We start from the raw sequence: 22662 nt of genomic DNA on the forward strand, positions 1-22662 counted from the left end.
TCCGCATTATCGTTGGCCTCCAGGTACCTCTCGATGCATCCCCCCCCCTCACATTCTCGTCCGCCAGCAGCCCCACCTCCAAGCGCCACAACGGGCGCTGGTCCCTCTCCTCCCCCAGCTCGAGGTCCACCCAATGCGGGGCATGGTCAGAAATGGCTATCGCCGAGTACTCAGCGTCTACTACCCCCGTAATCAGCTCCCTACTCAAAACAAAGAAGTCGATCCGGGAGTAGGCCTTATGCACATGGGAGAAGTATGAAAATTCCCTGGCCCTCGGCCTCGCGAACCTCCAAGGATTCACCCCTCCCATCTGGTCCATAAACCCCCTCAGCACCTTAGCCGCCGCAGTCCTCCTACCCGTCCTGGAACTGGATCGATCCAGTGGCGGATCCAGCACCGTGTTGAAATCCCCCCCCCATTATCAGGCCCCCCACCTCCAAATCTGGAATCCGGCCCAAGATGCACCGCATGAAATCTGCATCATCCCAATTCGGGGCATATACATTGACCAGCACCACCTGCTCCCCTTGCAGCTTGCCGCTCACCATCACGTACCTCCTGCCGCTGTCTGCCACCACACTCGACGACTCAAATGACACCCTCTTCACCACCAGGATCGCCACCCCCGGTTTTTTGCATCCAGCCCCGAATGAAACACTTGGCCCACCCACCCCTTCCTCAACCTGACCTGATCCACCACCTTCAGGTGCGTCTCCTGAAGCATAGCCACGTCCGCCTTCAGCCCCCTCAGGTGCGGGAACACGCAGGACTGTTTGACCGGCCCATTCAGTCCCCTCACATTCCAGGTGATCAGCCGGATCGGAGGGCCATCTGCCCCTCTCCCCCGTCGACTAGCCATCACCCTTCCGTAGTCCGCCACGTGCCCGCGCCCCCCTCTCAGCCCGTTTCCCACAGCGACAGACTGCCATCCTGATCCCCTCTGCACGCTCCAGCTCCTTCTTGGCCATTCCAGCAGCATGACTGATAAGTTAACTGCCAAATATTGTTTGAAATTTAAACCAGGGAGCTTGGTGCAATTTCAAACAATGCTTGGCAATTAACGGTCAGTCATTATCAACTGGTGGGGGAGGCGGTGGTGTATTGTCAGTGGACTAATAATCCAGGGACCCAGGATAATGCTCTGTTCGAATCACATTAAGAAAGATGTCAAAATTTGAATTCAATTTTAAAAGTATCTATTGATGGTCATGAAAAGATTGTCGATTGTTGTAAAAACCCATCTGGTTCACTAAATGTCCCTCAGGAAAGGAAATCCGCAGTCTTAACCTAGTCTTGCCTACATGGCAATGTGGTTGGCTCTTCAATGCCCTTTGAAATGGCCAAACAAGCTCCTCAAGGGTAATTGGGAATGGGCAACATATTCTGGCCCAGCCAGCGACACACACATCACATGAATGAATAAAATGAAACTGGTGCATTCTCCACCGCAATGCCTCCACCAGCCAGAGTCCATTCACCAACTAATCAGCATTCTCTTATACCGTACAATTTTGTTGATTTCCCTTGCATTGTATTCTTGTGATTGCCTTGATGAGTGCCATGTGAAAATCTTTGAGAAACAATCTATTTTTTAAGCAATACTGTACCACCAAACTACTAATGTATACCTTAATTAGGGGTGGTCAAGGAATTCTAGCCTTGCTTGGTGAAGCTCACAGCCCAAGGACACATTCTAAAAACGTATAAATGCAAGTAATTTGTTGTTGCACTTGTTTGTTGAAGAAAAACTTTGTTTCATTTGTTCTTTATTTCTGTTTGAAACGTAGCTAAATGTTACAGTATGGTGGCCGCAATATGTTGTTCAAGTATTTATGTGCATTTGTATTTGTTCTTTCAGTTTATTCCATTGATCGTGGAGATCTGTTGTAAATTGGTGGAGGAAAAGGGTTTGGAGTACACAGGGATCTATAGGGTACCAGGGAACAATGCCATGGTCTCCAGCCTACAGGAACAACTCAATAAGGGAATGACTGATCTCAATACCTCAGAAGAAGTAAGCTTCTAGTTCTTCAAAAGACATATAACTATCCCTTTCTCTGTTTTGTTTTTGTACGAGTCATTCAGAGGCTTGTTTTGTAGGAAATTATCTGAGAACCATTAATGTTTTGCTCCGGTTTCGGATTAACTCTAATGACCACGTATAATTGTCATGAACTTGAGGGCAAAGCTACACAATTTGTCAGCTTTCATTTAAGAAGCCATAAGAAACATCACATTTGAATCACTGCTTCAAAGAGACATCTGTAGTTCTTAATCTTGACTTTCTGTTATCGTTGCCATACTTCGCAAAAGAATGGTTAATAGTGGAGATCTGTATTTCTGTGGTGTTCTCCCTCATTGCATTTAATGGTTGCTCATATTGAGTAATTTTGTCTTTGCAGAAATGGCAGGACCTGAATGTGATCAGCAGTTTGCTTAAACTGTTCTTCCGAAAGCTGCCTGAGCCTCTCTTCACAGATGGTGAATAAAACATCTTAATAATTCATTGGTTTCAATTTGAAAACAGTCAATCATTGTACAATTCTGCACATAATTTAGCAGTCATTATATAAAAGCTACAGCAATAAATGTCTGTTTAGGAAGTTGAGATCTATAATTTTGAAGTCACATAAAATGATCATTAGGTCTCACAGAAAAAAGGGAGAGATAGCTTTTCAGTTATTTGGTGCCTTTTCTCATCTAACCAATTTTTCACTTATAAAGAATAACTTTGAAGTACAGTGGCTGTGATCTAGGCAAAATAACCAATTTGTGCACAGCAGGATTCTTTAAGTGGCTATGTGATAAATTACTAGTTCATTTGTTTTTGGGATGCTTGATAAGTAAGTACCATTGAACTCTCTTTCTTTAAAACTTCCTTCTTTTCAACCATGGCTTACAAAGGAAATTAGAGATAATATTAAACCAAAATTGCCAGAAAAGCAGCAAGTCTGAGGATTAGGAGCATTTTAGAATTAAGCGAAAGAGGACAACAAATTTGATCAAGAGGGAGAAAAAGAGTATGAGAGTAAAATTGCAGGGAGCAATAGAAACTGACCATTTAAACTTCTATAAACATGCGCAGAGAAAAAGATTAGAAAAGACAAATGTAGGTCCTTTACAGTCAGAAGCCAGGGAAATTACAATGGGAAACTAAGAAATAGCAGAAGAATTAGGCACAGACTTTGGTTCTGTCTTCACAAAAGAGGGCACAAATAACCTCGCAGAAATGTTAGGGAACCAAGAGTCTAGCCAGAGGACAGAATTGAAGGAAATCAGAATTAGCAAGAAACTTATGTTGGGGAAATTAATGAGGTTAAAGGCTGACAAATACCAGGGCCTGATAATCTACATCCCAGAGTATTAAAGGAAGTCGTCCTGGAAATATTGGGTGCAATTCCCCCACAAAAGTTTCAGTTACTTTGTGCCGGGTTTTTCAGGGAGTTTCCTGCCGGCGAATTCCCCACCGCTATTCAATGACGCTTCAGGCTGCCATTTTGAAAGGATGTCCTGATCTCTAAGTGAACTCGTGGGTCCCCCAGACCCCCCACCCATGGGCAATGTCACCCCCCACACACATGGGCACTACCAAGTGAGGACATCGCGCTATGGGGTTTCTGGGGGCCCCCACTCTTCAGACCCCCACGGCACCCTTACAGCACCCGCTCCCTCCAGGAGCCCCACCTGTCACCCCCCCAAACCCCTGGAGGCCCCTACTTATCTGCCTTGCACACCCCCATCCTTCAAACCTCCCCTCCACCCTCCTTTCATGGGCATGGCCTTGGCAGTACTACCCAGGCACCTGCACACCCTTTCACTGGCACCCAGGTGGTGCTCCGGCCAGCTTGGCAGTGCCATCCAGGCACCTTGGCAGTGCTGAAGTGCCCACGTTCCAGGGGGAGGGCCAGGAAGCTACCCTGCACTGGCCCAGACCACCCAGGGGTCTCTGATGGCCCGTGAGCCCCCGGAGTGCTGTTTCGTCTGGTCTATGTTTGTGTGGAAGGCAGAAGCTATTGTCATCAGCCCCTGCCACAAATACCGTCCCCCAGCCATTGATTCCTTTCTTCCACCTGGTCACCGTCTCAAGTTGCACAAACCTGAGACCCTAACCTCAGCCAAAAGACGTCTGTTAGGTGAATTGGACATTCTGGATTCTCCCTCAGTGTATCCGAACAGGCGCTGGAATATAGCAACTAGGGGATTTTCATGGTAACTTCATTGCAGTGTTAATGTAAGCCTACTTGTGACAATAAAGATTATTATTATTCCATTTGACCCTGAAATGAGCTTCAGCCTCCATATGCTCTCCCTCAGCAAGAACAGCTGCTGATATCTACATCTGTGTTTTTGCTCCTTTTGTGCTCGCCTGGCTAATCTCCCATATTCCACCTTTCATAAACTTGAGCTCATCCAAAACTGTGCTTCTGGTCCAGATGTGAATGCATTACCAGCAGAACCAAGCTGATAAGTAACTGCTGCGAATTGAATAGTGATGTTTCCTATACTTTACAGATAAATACAATGATTTCATTGAAACCAACAGACTGGAGGATGCAACAGAAAGACTTCAAAGATTTAAGAAACTGGTAAATCCTACTCGACGACATTTCTGATCTGTCACTCCTTTGAGTATATTCTAACTCTGGATAGGCAAACCTGCATTCACAGCTAATATCAAAAATTAACATTTTCAGGGTCTATTAGAAATGCATTAAAAAATTAAAGCTGACAAAGTCCCTTTTAAGAGCGTACAGATCATTTAAATTCTTCTCTTAAATCTCCCTTAATCTTCTTTATTACATGGAGCGCAATCCCAGCTTCTCTCATCTCTACATGTAATTGGAGTTGCCACATTTCCGGCACCATTTTGTTCAGTCTTCTTTGTACACTCTCCAAGGCGTTGGCATTCCAGCTAAATTGCGGTATCCAGAATTGGACAATGCTTTATATGAGGTTAAACCAATGATTTATAAAGGTTTACAATCACTTCCTTGCTTATGAGCTCTGCCTCTATTTTTAAAGCCAGGTGTCATTTATGTTCTTTTTATTTAAATATTTTTAAGATGTGGAGATGCCAGCATTGGACTGGGGTGAGCACAGTAAGAAGTCTTACAACACCAGGTTAAAGTCCAACAGGTTTGCTTCAAACACTAGCTTTCGGAGCACTGCTCCTTCCACTCACCTGAGGAAGGAGCTGCGCTCCGAAAGCTAGTGTTTGAAACAAACCTGTTGGACTTTAACCTGGTGTTGTAAGACTTCTTACTGTAAATATTTTATTCACGGCTTTTTACATATATACACAAAATATCAGAAGAACAACACAACAGCCCAAACAAGCACCACAAATCCCTGATACCAACACCCCACCACATCCCGCCTTCCCAATTTTATCCCCTTATTTCCATCCCCCCCCCCCCCCCCCCCCCCCCCCTTGCTGACCCCTCAATTCTCCCAGACGAACTCAATGAACGTTTCCATTTCCGGGTGAACCGACCCTTGCAAAGCGAACTTGGTTTTCTCCAACCTCAGGAATTCTGCCAGGCTGCCTGCCCACACCCCTGCATTCGGCGCCTCCAAGTCCCGTCAACACAACAGAATCCGTCTCCAGGCTATCAGGGAGGCAAAGGCCACTATATCAACCACACCCCATCTCCCGGATCCTCCTTCACTCCAAATATCGCCAACTCCGGACTCGGGGCCACCCCAAACCCAGAACCTCAGACATAACATCCGAGAATCGATGTCCTGGAGGGGTTTGCTAGAGTTGTTGGGGAGGGTTTAAACTAATGTGGCAAGGGGATGGGAACCGATGCAGGAAGTTGGAAGGTAGTAAAACAGGGTCAGAAGCAAAAGGAAGTAAGGGGGAAAGTGTAAGGCTGAGAAGCCAAAGTCAAAAATCAAAAAGGGCAACAGTACAAGGTACAGTGACTGAGGGGAGCTCAGTGAATAGGCCCAGTAATATTAAAAGGAATAAAACTGGAGATGTTAAGATTAAAAACAGAGGTAAAAGAAACAACATAAGTGTACTTTACCTGAATGCTCATAGTATTCGTAATAAAGTAAATGAGTTGATGGCGCAAATCATCGTGAATGACTACGATTTAGTGGCCATTACTGAAACATGGTTAAAGGATGGTCACGACTGGGAGTTAAATATCCAAGGGTATCAAACTATTTGGAAGGACAGAGTGGATAGTAAGGGAGGTGGTGTAGCTCTGTTATTGCCCGGATGTCATCCAAGGGTGACATCCGGGCAATAGTAATGGATGACATCGGTACTATGGAGGATAAGGTTGAATCCATTTGGGTGGAAATCAGGAATAGTAAGCCAAAAAAGTCACTAATAGGAGTAGTGTATAGGCCACCAAATAGTAACGTTATGGTGGGGCAGGCAATAGACAAAGAAATAACTGATGCACGTAGAAATGGTACAGCAGTTATCATGGGGGATTTTAATCTACATGTCGATTGGTTTAACCAGGTCGGTCAAGGCAGCCTTGAGGAGGAGTTTATAGAATGTATCCGCGATAGTTTCCTAGAACAGTATGTAATGGAACCTACGAGGGAACAAGCGGTCCTAGATCTTGTCCTGTGTAATGAGACAGGATTGATTCATGATCTCATAGTTAGGGATCCTCTCGGAAGGAGCAATCACAATATGATGGAATTTAAAATACAGATGGAGGGTGAGAAGGTAAAATCAAATACTAGTGTTTTGTGTTGAAACAAAGGAGATTACAATGGGATGAGAGAAGAACTAGCTAAGGTAGACTGGGAGCAAAGACTTTATGGTGGAACAGTTGAGGAACAGTGGAGAACCTTCCAAGCAATTTTTCACAGTGCTCAGCAAAGGTTTATACCAACAAAAAGGAAGGACGGTAGAAAGAGGGAAAATCGACCATGGATATCTGAGGAAATAAGGGAGAGTATCAAATTGAAGGAAAAAGCATACAAAGTGGCAAAGATTAGTGGGAGACTAGAGGACTGGGAAATCTTTAGGGGGCAACAGAAAGCTACTAAAAAAGCTATAAAGAAGAGTAAGATAGATTATGAGGGTAAACTTGCTCAGAATATAAAAACAGACAGTAAAAGTTTCTACAAATATATAAAACAAAAAAGAGTGGCTAAGGTAAATATTGGTCCTTTAGAGGATGCGAAGGGAGATTTAATAATGGGAGATGAGGAAATGGCTGAGGAACTGAACAGGTTTTTTGGGTCAGTCTTTAAACAGTGGAAGACACAAATAACATGCCAGTGACTGATAGAAATGAGGCTATGAAAGGTGAGGACCTTGAGAGGATTGTTATCACTAAGGAGGTAGTGATGGGCAAGCTAATGAGGCTAAAGGTGGACAAGTCTCCTGGCCCTGATGGAATGCATCCCAGAGTGCTAAAAGAGATGGTTAGGGAAATTGCAAATGCACTAGTGAAAATTTACCAAAATTCACTAGACTCTGGGGTGGTCCCGGTGGATTGGAAATGAGCAAACGTGACACCACTGTTTAAAAAAGGAGGGAGGCAGAGAGCGGGTAATTATAGGCCAGTGAGCTTAACTTCAGTAGTAGGGAAGATGCCGGAATCTATCATCAAGGAAGAAATAGAGAGGCATCTGGATAGAAATTGTCCCATTGGGCAGACGCAACATGGGTTCATAAAGGGCAGGTCGTGCCTAACTAATTTAGTGGAATTTTTTGAGGACATTACCAGTGCAGTAGATAACAGGGAGCCAATGGATGTGGTATATCTGGATTTCCAGAAAGCCTTTGACAAGGTGCCACACAAAAGGTTGCTGCATAAGATAAAGATGCATGGCATTAAGGGTAAAGTAGTAGCATGGATAGAGGATTGGTTAATTAATAGAAAGCAAAGAGTGGGGATTAATAGGTGTTTCTCTGGTTGGCAATCAGTAGCTAGTGGTGTCCCTCAGGGATCCGTGTTGGGCCCACAGTTGTTCACAATTTACATAGATGATTTGGAGTTGGGGACCAAGGGCAATGTGTCCAAGTTTGCAGATGACACTAAGATAAGTGGTAAAGCAAAAAGTGCAGAGGATACTGGAAGTCTGCAGAGGGATTTGGATAGGTTAAGTGAATGGGCTAGGGTCTGACAGATGGAATACAATGTTAGGAATAAAAGCAAACGGGATTATTATTTAAATGATAAAATATTAAAGCATGCCGCTGTGCAGAGAGACCTGGGTGTGCTAGTGCATGAGTCACAGAATGTTGGTTTACAGGTGCAACAGGTGATTAAGAAGGCAAATGGAATTTTGTCCTTCATTGCTAGAGGGATGGAGTTTAAGACTAGGGAGGTTATGCTGCAATTGTATAAGGTGTTAGTGAGGCCACACCTGGAGTATTGTGTTCAGTTTTGGTCTCCTTACTTGAGAAAGGATGTACTGGCACTGGAGGATATGCAGAGGAGATTCACTAGGTTAATCCCAGAGCTGAAGGGGTTGGATTACAAGGAGAGTTTGAGTAAACTGGGACTGTACTCGTTGGAATTTAGAAGGATGAGGGGGGATCTTATACAAACATATAAAATTATGAAGGGAATAGATAGGATAGATGCGGGCAGGTTGTTTCCACTGGCGGGTGAAAGCAGAACTAGGGGGCATAGCCTCAAAATAAAGGGAAGTAGATTTAGGACTGAGTTTAGGAGGAACTTCTTCACCCAAAGGGTTGTGAATCTATGGAATTCCTTGCCCAGTGAAGCAGTTGAGTCTCCTTCATTAAATGTTTTTAAGGTAAAGATAGATAGTTTTTTGAAGAATAAAGGGATTAAGGGTTATGGTGTTCGGGCCGGAAAGTGGAGCTGAGTCCACAAAAGATCAGCCATGATCTCATTGAATGGTGGAGCAGGCTCGAGGGGCCAGATGGCCTACTCCTGTTCCTAGTTCTTATGAATCCCTGCCAGAACCCATGTTGGACATACACGAACATGTGGACGTGACCCCCCCCCCCCCGCACACCGCCCAAACCTGTCTTCCACCCCCGCAAAGAACCTGTTCATCCTCGCCGCCATCATGTGGGCCCTATGTGCCACTTTAAACTCAATGATCTTAACCTCACACACAACGAGCAGGCATTCACCCTCCGCAGGGCCTCTGCCGACGTACCGGCCCACACCTCCCCTCCCAGTTTCTCCTCCCATTTGCGCTTGATCTCCTCCACCGGAGCGCCATTAATTCCTTGTGTATCTCCGACACACTCCCCTACTTCATCCTCCGTCAGCAACCTATCCTACAATACCAGAGGCGGCAGCCCGGGAAAGGACAGCAGCTCTCTCCTCACAAAATCCCTCACCTGCAGGTCTCTAAAACCATTCCCTTTGGGCAACTCATACAATTCCTCCAACTCCTCCAGCCTATAAAGAAGTCCCTAAAATACTCTATCCTCATCTGCCGCCACTCCCGGAACCTTGCATCCAGCCCCGCCGGCACAAACCTGTGGTTGTTGCATATCAGCGCCCACAACAACATGCTCTCCAGCCCAAACTGTTGCCAGCACTAGCTCCCCATCCTTAATGCCACCACCACCACCGGGCTCACGGAGTACTTGGCCGTCGAGAATAGAAGAGCTGCCAACAACATGGCCCTCAATCTCATTCTCCTACAGGACGCTGCCTCCACCCGCCCCCAAACCGACCTTTCCTCCACAGCCCACTTCCTCACCATCGCAATATCGCTGCCCAATAGTAATTTATCAGATTCGGCAATGCCTCCCCCTCACCCTCTCTCCAAGAACACCCGTCTCACCCGCAAAGTCCCCCCCGCACCCCCGGCCCACACACAAACCCCCAAAATTATCCAATTAACCTTCCTGCAAAAGGGCTTGAGGACAAAGATAGGGAGGTTCTGGAACACGAACAAAAACCTGGGCACACCATAATTTTCACCACCTGCATGCACCCAGCTAGTGACAGCGGCAACACATCCCACTTCTTAAAATCCGCCTTCATTCCCTCCACCAATCGGGTCAAGTTTAATTTGTGTAGCTGGGCCGAGCTCCACGCCACCTGTATTTGTAAATACCTAAAGCTCGCCCCACCACCTGAACAGCAACTCCCCTAATCTCCTCTCCTGCCCTCCAGCATTGATCAAAAGCACCTCGAAAACCATAATCCCTCCAATTCCGCCCTCCGGGTCCGAGATATATAACATAATTACCCGCACAGAGCAAAACCCTACGGCACACCCCCCCCCCAATCCGGTTTGTCTGAACACTCGCCACCTTCATCCTGTTCAGCAGCCAGACCAAATCCACAAACCCCTGCCCATACCCAACCACCCCAGAAGGCCTCAAATGCCCCATTGGATTCTTCACCACCTTTCCCCTCTCGTCCCTCACCCTACCAATCTCTTCTCGTCGCTGCTTGCTTCCTCAACTGATGGGCCAGCATCCTGATAGCCTTCTCCTCGTTCTCAGACACTGCTCCCCTGGCCCTCTGCCTTCCCTGTGGACACTAATCCAAACTCCATTTGGAGCATCTGCATCTCTCCTCCGGTGCCACTGAGTACCTCCAATCCACCCTCAGAATTTAATCTCCCAGCCTTGCTCTCTCCTCCCACTCCACCTTCTCCCTATGCGCCTGAAACAAAATTAATTCCCCCCAAACTACCGACTTGAGCGCATTCCACTGTGTGGCGGCCATGACCTCCCCCAAGTCGTTCACCTCCACAAAGCCCCGAATGGCTGCCCTCATCTGCTCACACACCCCTTCACCCGCCAACAGCCCCATATCTAACCTCCACTGCGGCCGTTGGGCCTCCCCTGAACCACCCGCAAATCCACCCAATATAGCACGTGGTCAGAAACCACAATTGGCGAGTACTCTGAGTTGGCCACCCCGGCAAGCAGCACCTTCTCCATTACAAAAAATATCGATCCGGGAGTACATCCGGTGCACATGGGTGAAGTATGAAAACTCCTTCGCCCTCGACCTCGCAAATATCCTTGGGTCCGCTCTTCTCGTCCCACCCCCATGCACTCCATGAACCCCCTCAACTCTCGCCACTGCTGACATCCTCAACGACATAGGACTCAACTGATCCAGACTCGGGTCCAGGACCATATTAAAATCGCACCCCATAATCAACCTGTGTGTGTCCAGGTACGGCATCTTCCCTAACTCCCGCCTCATAAAGTTCACGTCATTCCAATTTGGGGCATACACCAGCACCACCGGCATTCCCTCCAACGTCCCACTAACCATCACACATCTACCCCCCGGATCAGCCACAATGCTTCCCACCTCGAAAGCCACTCTCTTAACAACCAGTACCGCCACCCCCTCGTCTTCATGTCCAGCCCCGCGTGAAACACCTGCCCCACTCATCCCCTCCTCACCTTATCTGATCCCACAGCCTCAGGTGCATCTCCTGCAAAAACAACATTCGCTTTCAGATTCCTCAAATGCATGAAAACACGGGACCGTTTAACTGGCCATTCAGCCCTCTCACATTCCACAGGACCAGCCTTGTCGGGGGGGGGGGCTCCCACGTCAGACGCTCCTCCAGGCCCACCCTCAGGTGTCCACCACCATCTCTCCCTTCTCAACTGCGTCACACTAACGACACCCATGTCAGCAACCCCTCTCCACCACCAAATAAAAATCCAACCCTGCCCCAAACCCCGACATGCCTTCCTCCTGGCAACCCCCCACTTCACTCCAGTTAATTAGCCCACCCAGCTAAAATAGTGGCCCCAGCCCAAGGTCTCTGACTGCCTCTCACCCCTCCAGTCCAACCCTCCCCACTCCCACCCCATTCCTACCAACCACCAACAAACAAAGTGAAACAAAAGGCACACTCACCATCACCGCTTCCCTGCCGAAGCCCACCCCACATTGCCCACCTCGTTTGCCCCACAATGAACACAAAACTCCTCCCAAAGTTCAATGTCCTCATACTCCTCCCATTCCATAGTCCCTCGTAAAGTCCATCGCCTCTGGTGAGTCAAAATAAAATTCCCACTTCTGATGTGTCATCCACAAGCGGGCAGTGTACAAAACCCTAAACTTCACTCCCTTCTTAACCTTTATCCGGTTGTAATGGCCGTCTGCTTCACCAGCTCTGCACCCAGGTCCTGGTAAATACGCAGCTCACTCCCTTCTCCGGTATATTTCTTGATCTGCCTCACCCACCAGAATTTTTTCTTTGTCCAAAAATCGATGCAGCCTCACCACCATCGCTCTCAGCAACTCCTGCACCTGCGGCCTCCTCCTCAGCGCCCTGTGCGCCCGATCCACCTCAAGGGGATCCCCTCAACGCTCCCCTCCCCCATCAACTTTTCCAGTATGCCCACCACATACTTGGTGGCCTCTGCACCTTTGATGCTTTCGGGCATCCCAACGATCCTAAGATTCTGCCTCCTGGTGTGGTTCTCGAGATCCTCCAATTTCTCTCTTAGCTTCTTCTGGCTGCTCAACGCCATCCCCATTTCCGCCTCCAGTGAGATCAGCCAATCCTCATACACCCCCACCGACTCCACCTTCTGGTTCGCTCCACTCGCTCAATCGCCGCTCTAAGTGGCTCCATCACCTTGGCCAAATACTCCAAAGCCTTTTTCCTCTGCTGCCGGAATTTATTATTCAAATCCTCCACCAGCTGCTCCATCGACCACTGGGTGGGCAGCGCTGCCCCTTTGCCCTTTGCCATACTCACCTGTAGCGCACCACCAAGACTTTCCTGCTCCAGCTACACTCTCTTTTTCGTGGCACTTCTCATCCGCTGATCCATACACCAGCCTCACCAGAGGAGTATTACCTTCCCTTATATTCTCTTGCCCTCAAAATACCATTCAGATGGGGAAGGACCGAAAAACTCCACCTTGAACGGGGCCACCAAATGTGCGACCACCCACTCCATGCCACTGGAATTACATTTATGTTCTTTTAATGGCTTTATCAATTGGTCCTGTCATCTTCAGAAATTTATGCAAACTCCCAGGTCTCTAATGCTGCACTCCCTTTAAAATTGTACCATTTAGTTTGTACCGTCTTTTTGTTTTTCCGTCCAATGTGTATTACTTCAAATCTCTGCTTTAAATTCTATGTGTCATGCATGTGTCCATTTCACTAGCCTGTCCTCCTGATGACTGTTACTATCCTCCTCACTATTTACATTTCCAACTGTGTGTCACCTGCACACTTTGAAATTATGCCCTCCAAACCCAAGTGCAAATCATTTGTATGTAACCGAAAGTGCTGTAGTCCACCGTAACTTCCCCTCTCAACTGTTCACTGAACTCCACTTTCTCTCAACTTTTATCTTTCATCTGAGAGGTCAAAGATTGGACTGAAGCATTTATGTTTTTAATTTTTAGACACAAATTCTCTTGCATTAGAATTTATAATAATTAAGCATGAATGTGTTGTATTTAATGTAACTTATATTATTTCAGCTTCGGAACTTACCAGAAAATTATTTTGAAACCCTGAAGTTCCTCACAGGACACCTGAAGACAGTGGCGGATCACTCTGAAAAGAACAAGGTATCGTGTACCAGTTTGGCAATTACTCGGATGCCAAAACTAATATTGCTATATTTATACATTATTTGCTATATTTATACATATGTGGTCAATTATTAAATGTAACATTTGCTTACAACGTCAAGCAGTAGTGGGAATAATGTTGGGAGAGTTGGCAAAGTTGTTGGGAGAGTTGGCCAAAGCTGTAGGCAGGATTTTTCAGTCCAGTCTGTGGCGGGTGAAATGGCGAGCGGGAAAGGAAAATATCCTGGGAGTGAAAGTCCATTTCCCGTCAACGTAAAAGCAGATTGTGATTGTCTACTTCCAGTCTGTATGATGGTGTGCTTGTCCCATTGCACCATGTCAGGAGATAGGAGAGAGGCCAGAGAAGGGCCGGAGGGCAAGGGCTTGACTGAGTGGAGACTTGGGAAGGTTTCACCTCAGACGCAAGACTGGGTGGGGGGGGGGGGGGGGGGGAAGCTGGGGAAGGTTGTACTCGGACACGTGACTGGAATGGGAGGTGTTCAGTAACCTCTGGGTCAGAATTGGGAGAGTTTCCTCGAAGGCCATAAATAAGTCTGGGTCAGAATTGGGAGAGAGCCTCCTTGAGAAGGGCATGAGCAAGTCGGAGCGCAGAGTGGGAGATTGCACAATGAAGAAGTGCTAAACGCTTGCATTACTGAGCTGCCAAAGATGGTCCTTGTCACAGTCCGGGGAGGGGGGGGGGGGGGGGGGTAGCATGCCAGTTCACTGTCATTTATGCCCAGCATAATGTACGTATGACATGGGCACCACCTCAGGCACAGTGATCTCGGGGGTTTCATAGAAACTGCAGAATCACGACAGTGCAGAAGGAGGCCATTCAGCCCATAGAGTCTGCACCAACCCTCAAAAGAGCACTCTGCTGCGGCCCACTCCCCTCCCTATCCCCTAACCCCACGCATTGATCATGTCCAATCCACCTAACCTGCACATCTTTGGACTGTGGAATGTGGAAGAAAGCCAGAGCACCTGGCAGACATGGGGTGAAGGTGCAAACTCCACACGGACAGTAACCCAAGGCCAGAATTGAACCCAGGTTCTTGGTGCTTTGAGGCAGCAGTGATAACCACTGTGCCATGTTCTGGCATAGTATCATGCTGTTGGTGCAGTCACAGTCAGGCGAGGCATCTACAGCCTGTAGATTGGGAACGGTAATGCAGTTGTTGGGACATAATGGTCGGGGGGGGGGGATGATATGTTGCAGTATAGTAGGCCTCAAGAGGGAGAGAGGTAAGACCTACACATGGGGCATACGCATCTCCACCTCAAACGACTCTGGGGTAACACACATTTATAATGAGATCAGAGAGGGACTGGGTGACCACCAGTCAGAAGAAGGGGGGAAGGTAGGGAGTCAGGGAAGCCCCAGAGTGCATCTCAGTCGAGAAGTTTTTCTGTGTTGGAAAATGGTGAGAATGACGGTTCCTCTGGGGAGTGCAGCCAGAGCCAGGTTCACGGTACTGTGAGTGGCCATGGGGCGGAGAAGTAAGAGTGGAAGAGCAATAGTGGTAGGAGATTCAATAGTGAGGGCACAAACAGGCATTTCTGCGGCTACAAACGTGACTTCAGAATTTTGTATTGCTTCCCTCGTGCCAGGGGCAAGGATGTCACTGAATGGCTGCAGGACATTCTGAAAGGAGATGGTGAACAGTCAGAGGTCATGGTTCACGTTAGTACAGAGACATTGGTAGAAAGATGTATCCCAGGCTGCTATGTTCAAATCCCGCCTGGCCACAGGAGAGTTGCCAGAGAACTGGCGGAGAGCTAAAGTGGTAATATTATTCAAGAATGGAAAAGACAGGTAATTACAGGCCAGTGAGTCGAACATCAATGGTAGGGAAATTATTGGAAAAAATTCAGAGGGGCAGAATTAATCTCACTTGACAAGGCAAGGATTAATCAAGGATAATCAACATGGCTTTTTCAGAGGGAAATCAAGTCGAACAAAATTGATAATTTCAAGGAGGTGACTAGGTGTGTAGATGAGGGCAGTGCCATTAATGTAGTCTACATGGACTTCAGTAAGGCTTTTGAGAAGATTCTGCATGGGACACTGATCAATAAGTGAAGAGCCCATGGGGATCCAAAGCAATTTGTCAAATTGAACCTAAAATTGGCTTAGTGGCAGGAAGTAGAGGGTAACGGTTGAAGGTTATTTTTGTGACTGGCAGCCTATATCCAGTGATGTATCGCAGGATTGTTTTGGGTCTGTTGTTATTTGTAGTGTGTGATGAACGCAGGAATTTAAGTTATATTGTGTTATTTGTATTTGGTGCAGTACGGGTTGAAAGTCTGCATTTGGTTGTGTGACTGCTGCAGTGGTAGGTTTAAAAATCCCTGTTTGCAAGACAGTTGGGTATTGTAAAAGCTTGGGCTAATGGCTTATATTAATGATTTTTATTAATGGTTTATATTAAGAGGGTTCCCTGTGAAGTAGGTAATTAGAGACATTGGGCGGGATTCACCCGTAATCGGCGGGGCGGGCGTGCCGGCGCGAAAGAGTGCTGTGAACCACTCCGCCGTCCGGCCGCCCGGAAAGTGCAGAATCCTCCGCACTTACGGGGGCTAGACCGGCGCTGGAGTGGTTGGCGCTGCGCCAACTGGTGCCGAAGGGCCTCCGCCGGCTGGCGCGAGTTGCCGCATGCGCAGGAGCGCCAGCGTGTTCTGGTGCATGCGCAGAACCGCTGGCGTGATTCCTGCGCATGTGCAGGGGGTTTCTTCCCCGTGTCGCACATGGCGGCGCGGAGGGAAAGAGTGCCCCCATGGCCACTGGCCTGCCCGCAGACTGGTGGGCCCCGATCGCGGGCCAGACCACCACCCCCACCCACCCCCAGGCCGGAACCCCCATGCCCCCCCCGAGGACTCCGCAAGCCACCCTCAAAGCCAGGTCCCGCCGGTATGGGCCTTGTCTAATCCATGCCAGCGGGACTGGCTGAAAAAGAGCGGCCGCTCGGCCCATCGGGGCTTGGAGAATTGCCGGGGGGGAGGGTGCCACTGCCACCGGCCCCCAACCGGCGCGTCGCAATACCCGCCCTCTCCCAAAAACCGCCACCGAAGAATTCGGCAGCTGGCAGTGGGGCGGTATTCACACTCGGGGGGGGGGGGGGGGGGGGGGGGGGAGAAAATCCCGCCCATTGTGTTCAGTTAGCAAAAATGAGTGTAATTCATGGGAGGAGCAAGGGTTGGAGCAATCGGGGATTAACGGTTAATGTTTTAATTGGGATCTGGAAGTAAAGCTATGAAGGCAATTTCTGACGACTTCAGCTAGAGAACCTGCATTGTTCTGAAAGGGTCAGGTCCCTTTCTTTAAAGCACTCTCAGATTTCCCTTTTTCAAAGTGAAGCTTCAAGACATCTCTGTACAGGATGTATTCCTGAGCGCTAACTATATTGAAAAGTGGTTTGGGACCTGAGGTGTTTTTGTTGTTTGAGTGCAAGTAGAGATAACAGTTAAGGGTATTGTGTCACTGTATTGATTGGCATTGTTTAAGGGGTAATTATAAGCTATTTTCTTGTGTGATGTTATTGTCATGGGAGTGTCCCTTTAAGAAAGGTTTTTGTCTTATCACATGGCTTTAGTGATGTCATTTATGGCTGGAGCTAAGCTGCGGCTGTGAGGTTTTTCAGTTTCCTTTTCAGTTTGACTGCTGTGGGCTCAGAGGGAAAAATAAATGCTTTTTTCCTGCCTTTCTATGGTTTAATTTTAAAGAGTTGTTCCAGTACCAAACCCATTGATTCACCTGAGGAAGGAGCTGTGCTCCGAAAGCTAGTGTTTGAAAAACAAACATGTTGGACTTTAACCTGGTGTAAGACTTCTTACTGTGCTCACCCCAGTCCAACGCCGGCATCTCCACATCAAACCCATTGATGATAGCTACCTGTTTTGGTAACTTAAAAGATATAGTTTGTTTTCCGGAAGGGTTTAAACCTGCTGGTGAGACGGGATCAGAATCTCTGGGAAAGCCAGTCTCATTCAAGTGAGAATGCAGAGTGCTCAGCCATGCCCTTGAAATAGGTTTTTTTGTTTATTGGATTTCATTTTTGAATTGAAACAGATAAGGGGGAATTCATTGTGTTATACATAGATTACTGTAGCAGTGTGGTGTCTTTATGTTTGTAATGAATAAAAATTCTTGCAGTGTGTTTATGTATATATTTATGTTAATTAAGTTCTTAGAATAAAACATGTTTTGGTTAAAGTGTCTAGGAAGATTGATGAATCACAACTGAAGGGAAGACTCTTGTGCTCATCATAGCCAAATTCAATATAAAGTTTGTAGGTTAGGAGAACTTCATAATATACTTTGGAGTTTCTAAGCCCTGGCTCATAACATTCTTGAGTGATATTTTAATACTGTGTTGGTAATAAAGTTTGTTTTAATATACCATATCACTATGCCTGTGTGAAATCTCTCTTGGAATCTGAAAATCACAGAATAATACAGTGCTGAAGGGGCCCTGAGTTGAGTCTGCACCGATGCATGAAAAAGACCTGGGGCGGAATTCTCCGACCCCCCGCAGGGTCGGGGAATCGCCCGGGGCCTTCGTAAACCGCGCCCCCGCCGTGGCCGGAATTCTCCGCCACCCGGGAATCGGCGGAGGCAGGAATTGCACCCCGCCAGTCGGCGGGCCCCCCGCGCCAATTCACTGGCCCGCGATGGGCCGAAGTCCTGCCGCTGACTGGCCTCTCCCACCGATGTGGTTTAACCCACCTCTGGTGCCAGCGGGAGCAGGCAGTGTGATCGGGCCCCGGGGTCCTGGGGGGGGGGGGGGGGGGGGGCGATCGGACCCCGAGGGGTGCCCCCAGGGTGGCCTGGCCCGCGATCGGGGCCCACCAATCAGCGGGCGGGCCTGTGCCGTGGGGGCACTCTTTTTCTTCCGCCGCCGCCACAGCCTCCACCATGGCGGAGGCGGAAGAGACTCCCTCCACCGCACATGCGCCGGTGGTGACGTCAGCGGCCGCTGATGCTCCGGTGCATGCGCCAACCGCGTAGGCCTTTCGGCCTGCCCTGCGCCTGTCGGCAGGGCGCCAAAGGCCGTTAGCGCCAGTCGGCGGAGCGGGAGCCACTCCGGCGTGGACCTTTGGGGAGGCCCGACGCCGGAGTGGTTCTCGCCACTCCGGTACGCCGGGACCCCCGCCCCGCCAAATAGGGTAGAATCCCGGCCCTGACCTGCCTACTGATGCGCGATCAATGAACACGAAGGAGTAGTCCGAATCAAAGGCTTTAATCTACAAGAAGTGTGCCCAGCAGCTTGAGTACAGAAAGAACGATGACTGCTGGGAAACACGGGTTCTTATACTCCACCTCGTAGGCGGAGCTACCTTCCTCTTGACCAATGGGAAGACAACACTTGGGCCAATGGGCAGCGGGCCTTCTCCACCAATAGCAGCTGACACTCCCAGGTACCGTAGTACCTCTAGTCTAGTCATACTACCACATTCACCCCTTGTTGAGAAAGGGACCGGGGGAGGGGGCGGGGGTGGTGTGCTTGTTGAGAAGCCGGAGGAGCATTGGGTGGGGGGGGGGGAGCCGTCCCGTGCGGGTGGGACAAGATACTGGTAGTATGACTAGTGATATGGGATTATACCTCTCCAACGGGGGCTGCCTACTGGCCCGTAACTATATACAGGGGTGTGTTATCACACGGTAATTATTTACAGAGTTGGAAAACGAGAGAACAAAGAAGTCCATTAACAGTTCATATCGACTCGATCAGCCCATCGGGGGCCTTGGACGTCCTCTGCGACCTGCGGAGCTTCGTCGGAGACATTGGAGATGCGGGTGTCCATGACTCCGGGAGCGATGATCCGGTCCTCGTGGAGGTTTCCACACCCCTAGACGGAGCTGGTGAGAGCCGGGCCGTTGGGGGGGGGGGGGGGGCGCGTCTGGTCCTCTAAGCGGCGCGGGTGAGGGGGTTGGTGGGCCAGGGAGGGGAGTGCCTGCGGGGAGCAGTTGTGGTTGGAGGGGGGTTGGTGGGGCTGGTATCGGGGGCAATGGCGGGGATCCGGCGGGCGCCAGGTCCCGTCGGGAGACCGTGTCCTGTCGGCCGTCGGGGTACTCCACATACGCGTATTGCGGGTTAGCATGGAGCAGCTGGACCCTCTCGACCAACGGGTCCGACTTGTGCGCCCGCACGTGTTTCGGAAGCAGGATGGGCCCGGGGCAGCCAGCCAGGTCGGGTCCCTGGGGAAGACTTCCTGGGGAAGACAAGAAGGCATTCATGAGGCATTTGATTGGTAGATGTGCAAAGTAGTGACCGGATTGCATGGAGGGCGTCTGGGAGGACCTCCTGCCAGCGGGAGACTGGGAGATTTCTGGACCGTAGGGCCAGCAGGACGGTCTTCCAGACCGTACCGTTCTCCCTCTCGACCTGTCCGTTACCCCGGGGGTTGTAACTGGTTGTCCTGCTTGAGGCAATGCCCTTGCTGAGCAGGAATTGACGCAGTTCGTCACTCATAAAGGAGGACCCCCTATCGCTGTGAATGTAAGCGGGGAGAAAATGGTGTGGAGGGCTTTAATGATGGTGGGTGTGGTCATGTCGGGGCAGGGGATGGCGAACGGGAAGTGGGAGTACTCGTCAATCACGTTGAGGAAGTACGTGTTGTGGTTGGTAGAGTGGAGGGGACAAAAGATGCCGAGATGACGGGGCAGCACGGTAGCATTGTGGGTAGCACAATTGCTTCACAGCTCCAGGGTCCCAGGTTCGATTCCGGCTTGGGTCACCGTCTGTGGGGAGTCTGCACATCCTCCCCGTGTGTGCGTGGGTTTCCTCCGGGTGCTCCGGTTTCCTCCCACAGTCCAAAGATGTGCAGGTTAGGTAGATTGGCCATGATAAATTGCCCTTAGTGTCCAAAATTGCCCTTAGTATTGGGTGGAGCTACTGGGTTATGGGATAGGGTGGGTGTTGACCTTGGATAGGATGCTCTTTCCATGAGCCGGTGCAGACTCGATGGGCCGAATGGCCTCCTTATGCATTGTAAATTCTATGATTTGAAGTCCATGCTGAGGCGTTCAAAGGGACGGGAAGCGTTTATCAGATGCGCTTTTTCGGGGCGGTAGAAGTGCAGCTTGCACTCCACGCAGATGTGACAATTCCTAGTGACTGTCCTGGCCTCGATGGAGTAGGGCAGGTTGCGGGTCTTTACAAAGTGAAAGAAGCGGCTGACCCCCGAGTGGCAGAGGTCCGCGTGGAGGGCTCGGAGGCGGTCCACTTGTGTGTTGGCACAGGTGCCGTGGGACAGGGCATCGGGAGGCTCGTTCAGCTTCCCAGGACGATACAAGATATCGTAGTTGTAGGTGGACAACTCGATCCTCCACCGCAAGATCTTGTCATTTTTTATCTTGCCCCTCTGTGCATTGTCAAACATGACAGCCACCGACCGTTAGTCTGTGAGGAGGGTGAACGGCCAGATAGTGCCTCCAGTGTCACACAGCTTCTACTATGGCCTGAGCTTCCTTCTCGACCGATGAGTGATCTCGGAAGCATGGAGGATACGGGAAAAGAAGGTCACGGGTCTGCCCGCTTGGTTGAGGGTGGCTGCCAGAGCTACATCGGAGTCATCGGTCTCGACCTGGAAGGGGAGGGACTCGTCGATAGTGCACATCGTGGCCTTTGCGATATCCGCTTTGATGCGGCTGATGGCCTGGCGGGCCTCCATCGACAGGGGGAATGTGACTGTTTGGATAAGGGGACGGGCTTTGTCGGCATAGTTGGGAACCCACTGGGTTGATATGAGACCCATATGAGAAAAAGCCGAGGCAGCGCTTCAGGGCCTTGGGGCAGTGGGGGAGGGGGAGCTCCACCAGGGGGCGCATGCGTTCCGGGTCGGGGCCTATCACTCCATTTCGCACTACGTAGCTGAGGATGGCTAGACGGTCGGTGCTAAACACGCATTTGTCCTTGTTGTAAGTCAAATTCAGGAGTTTTGCGGTTTGGAGGAATTTGCGGAGAGTGGTGTCGTGGTCCTGCTGATCGTGGCCACAGATGGTGACATTATCGAGATACGGGAAGGTTGCCCGTAGACCGTATCGGTCGACCATTCGGTCCATCTCCCTTTGGAAGACCGAGACCCCGTTTGTGACACCGAAGGGAACCCTTAAAAGTGGTACAGCCGCTCGTCTGCTTCGAATGCAGTGTACTTGCGATCGCTTGCGCAGATGGGGAGCTGGTGGTAGGCGGACTTGAGGTCCACCGTGGAGAAAACCTTGTACTGTGCGATCCTGTTGACCAGGTTGGATATACAGGGGAGAGGGTACGCGTCCAGCTGCGTAAACCTGTTGATGGTCTGACTGTAGTCTATGACCATCCTAATCTTCTCCCCGGTCTTTACCACCAGAACTTGTGCTCGCCAGGGGCTATTACTAGCCTCGATGACCCCCTTCCTTCATAAGCCGTTGGACGTTGGACCTGATGAAGGTCCGGTCCTGGGCACTGTACCGTCGGCTCCTGGTGACGACAGGTTTGCAATCCGGGGTGAGGTTTGCAAACAAGGATGGGGGATCGACCTTGAGGGTCGCGAGGCTGCAGACAGTGAGGGAAGGCATAGAGCCGCCGAATTTAAATGTTAGGCTCTGGAGGTTACACTGGAAGTCTAACCCCAGGAGTGCAGCCGCGCAAAGGTGGGGAAGGACGTAGAGTCTGTAATTTTTAAACTCCCTCCCCGGACCGTGAGGTCCGCTATACAACACCCCATGATCTCCACTGAGCCAGAGGCCAGGGCGATTTTTTGCTTGACGGGATAGACAGGGAGAGCACAGCGTCTTACCGTGGTAGGGTGGACGAAACTCTCCGTGCTCCCGGAGTCCAGCAGGCAGGTCGTCTCGTGCCCGTTGAGCAGGATCTTCATAGAGAGGGTGCGGGGTCGAGACTGGTCCAGAGTGACTGAAGCATGTCGTGGCAGATAGCCGGAGTCTTCATCGGGCGGTGCGTAGTCACCCGCGAGGTCCTCGGAGCCGATCCAAAATGGCGGCGCCCTTTGGTCGCACATGGTGGAGGGTGGACAAAATGGCGGTGCCCGTCCCTCGCACGTGGCGTCAGAGGCACAAAATGGCGGCACCCGGGGGGCCCACGTGGCGTCGGAGGCGTAAAATGGCGGCGCCCGGAGGTCGCACGTGGTGTTGGGGGATGGGGGCAGCGAGGTCCGCGGGC

General features: G+C 49.9%; 1 protein-coding gene across 1 annotated transcript in view; it reads left to right on the plus strand.

Annotated features, from left to right (window-relative positions):
* LOC119954499 (rho GTPase-activating protein 21-like) overlaps window positions 1-22662 on the plus strand; it is a 296828-nt gene that overhangs the window by 237266 nt on the left and 36900 nt on the right. Inside the window, exons 18-21 of the mRNA XM_038779786.1 lie at window positions 1859-2014; window positions 2403-2481; window positions 4513-4586; window positions 13403-13492. Of these exons, the coding sequence (XP_038635714.1) occupies window positions 1859-2014; window positions 2403-2481; window positions 4513-4586; window positions 13403-13492 (399 nt within the window). The remainder of the gene's footprint in view (window positions 1-1858; window positions 2015-2402; window positions 2482-4512; window positions 4587-13402; window positions 13493-22662) is intronic.

Source organism: Scyliorhinus canicula, chromosome 19 (assembly GCF_902713615.1).
Source record: "Scyliorhinus canicula chromosome 19, sScyCan1.1, whole genome shotgun sequence".
NCBI classification, from domain to species: domain Eukaryota; kingdom Metazoa; phylum Chordata; class Chondrichthyes; order Carcharhiniformes; family Scyliorhinidae; genus Scyliorhinus; species Scyliorhinus canicula.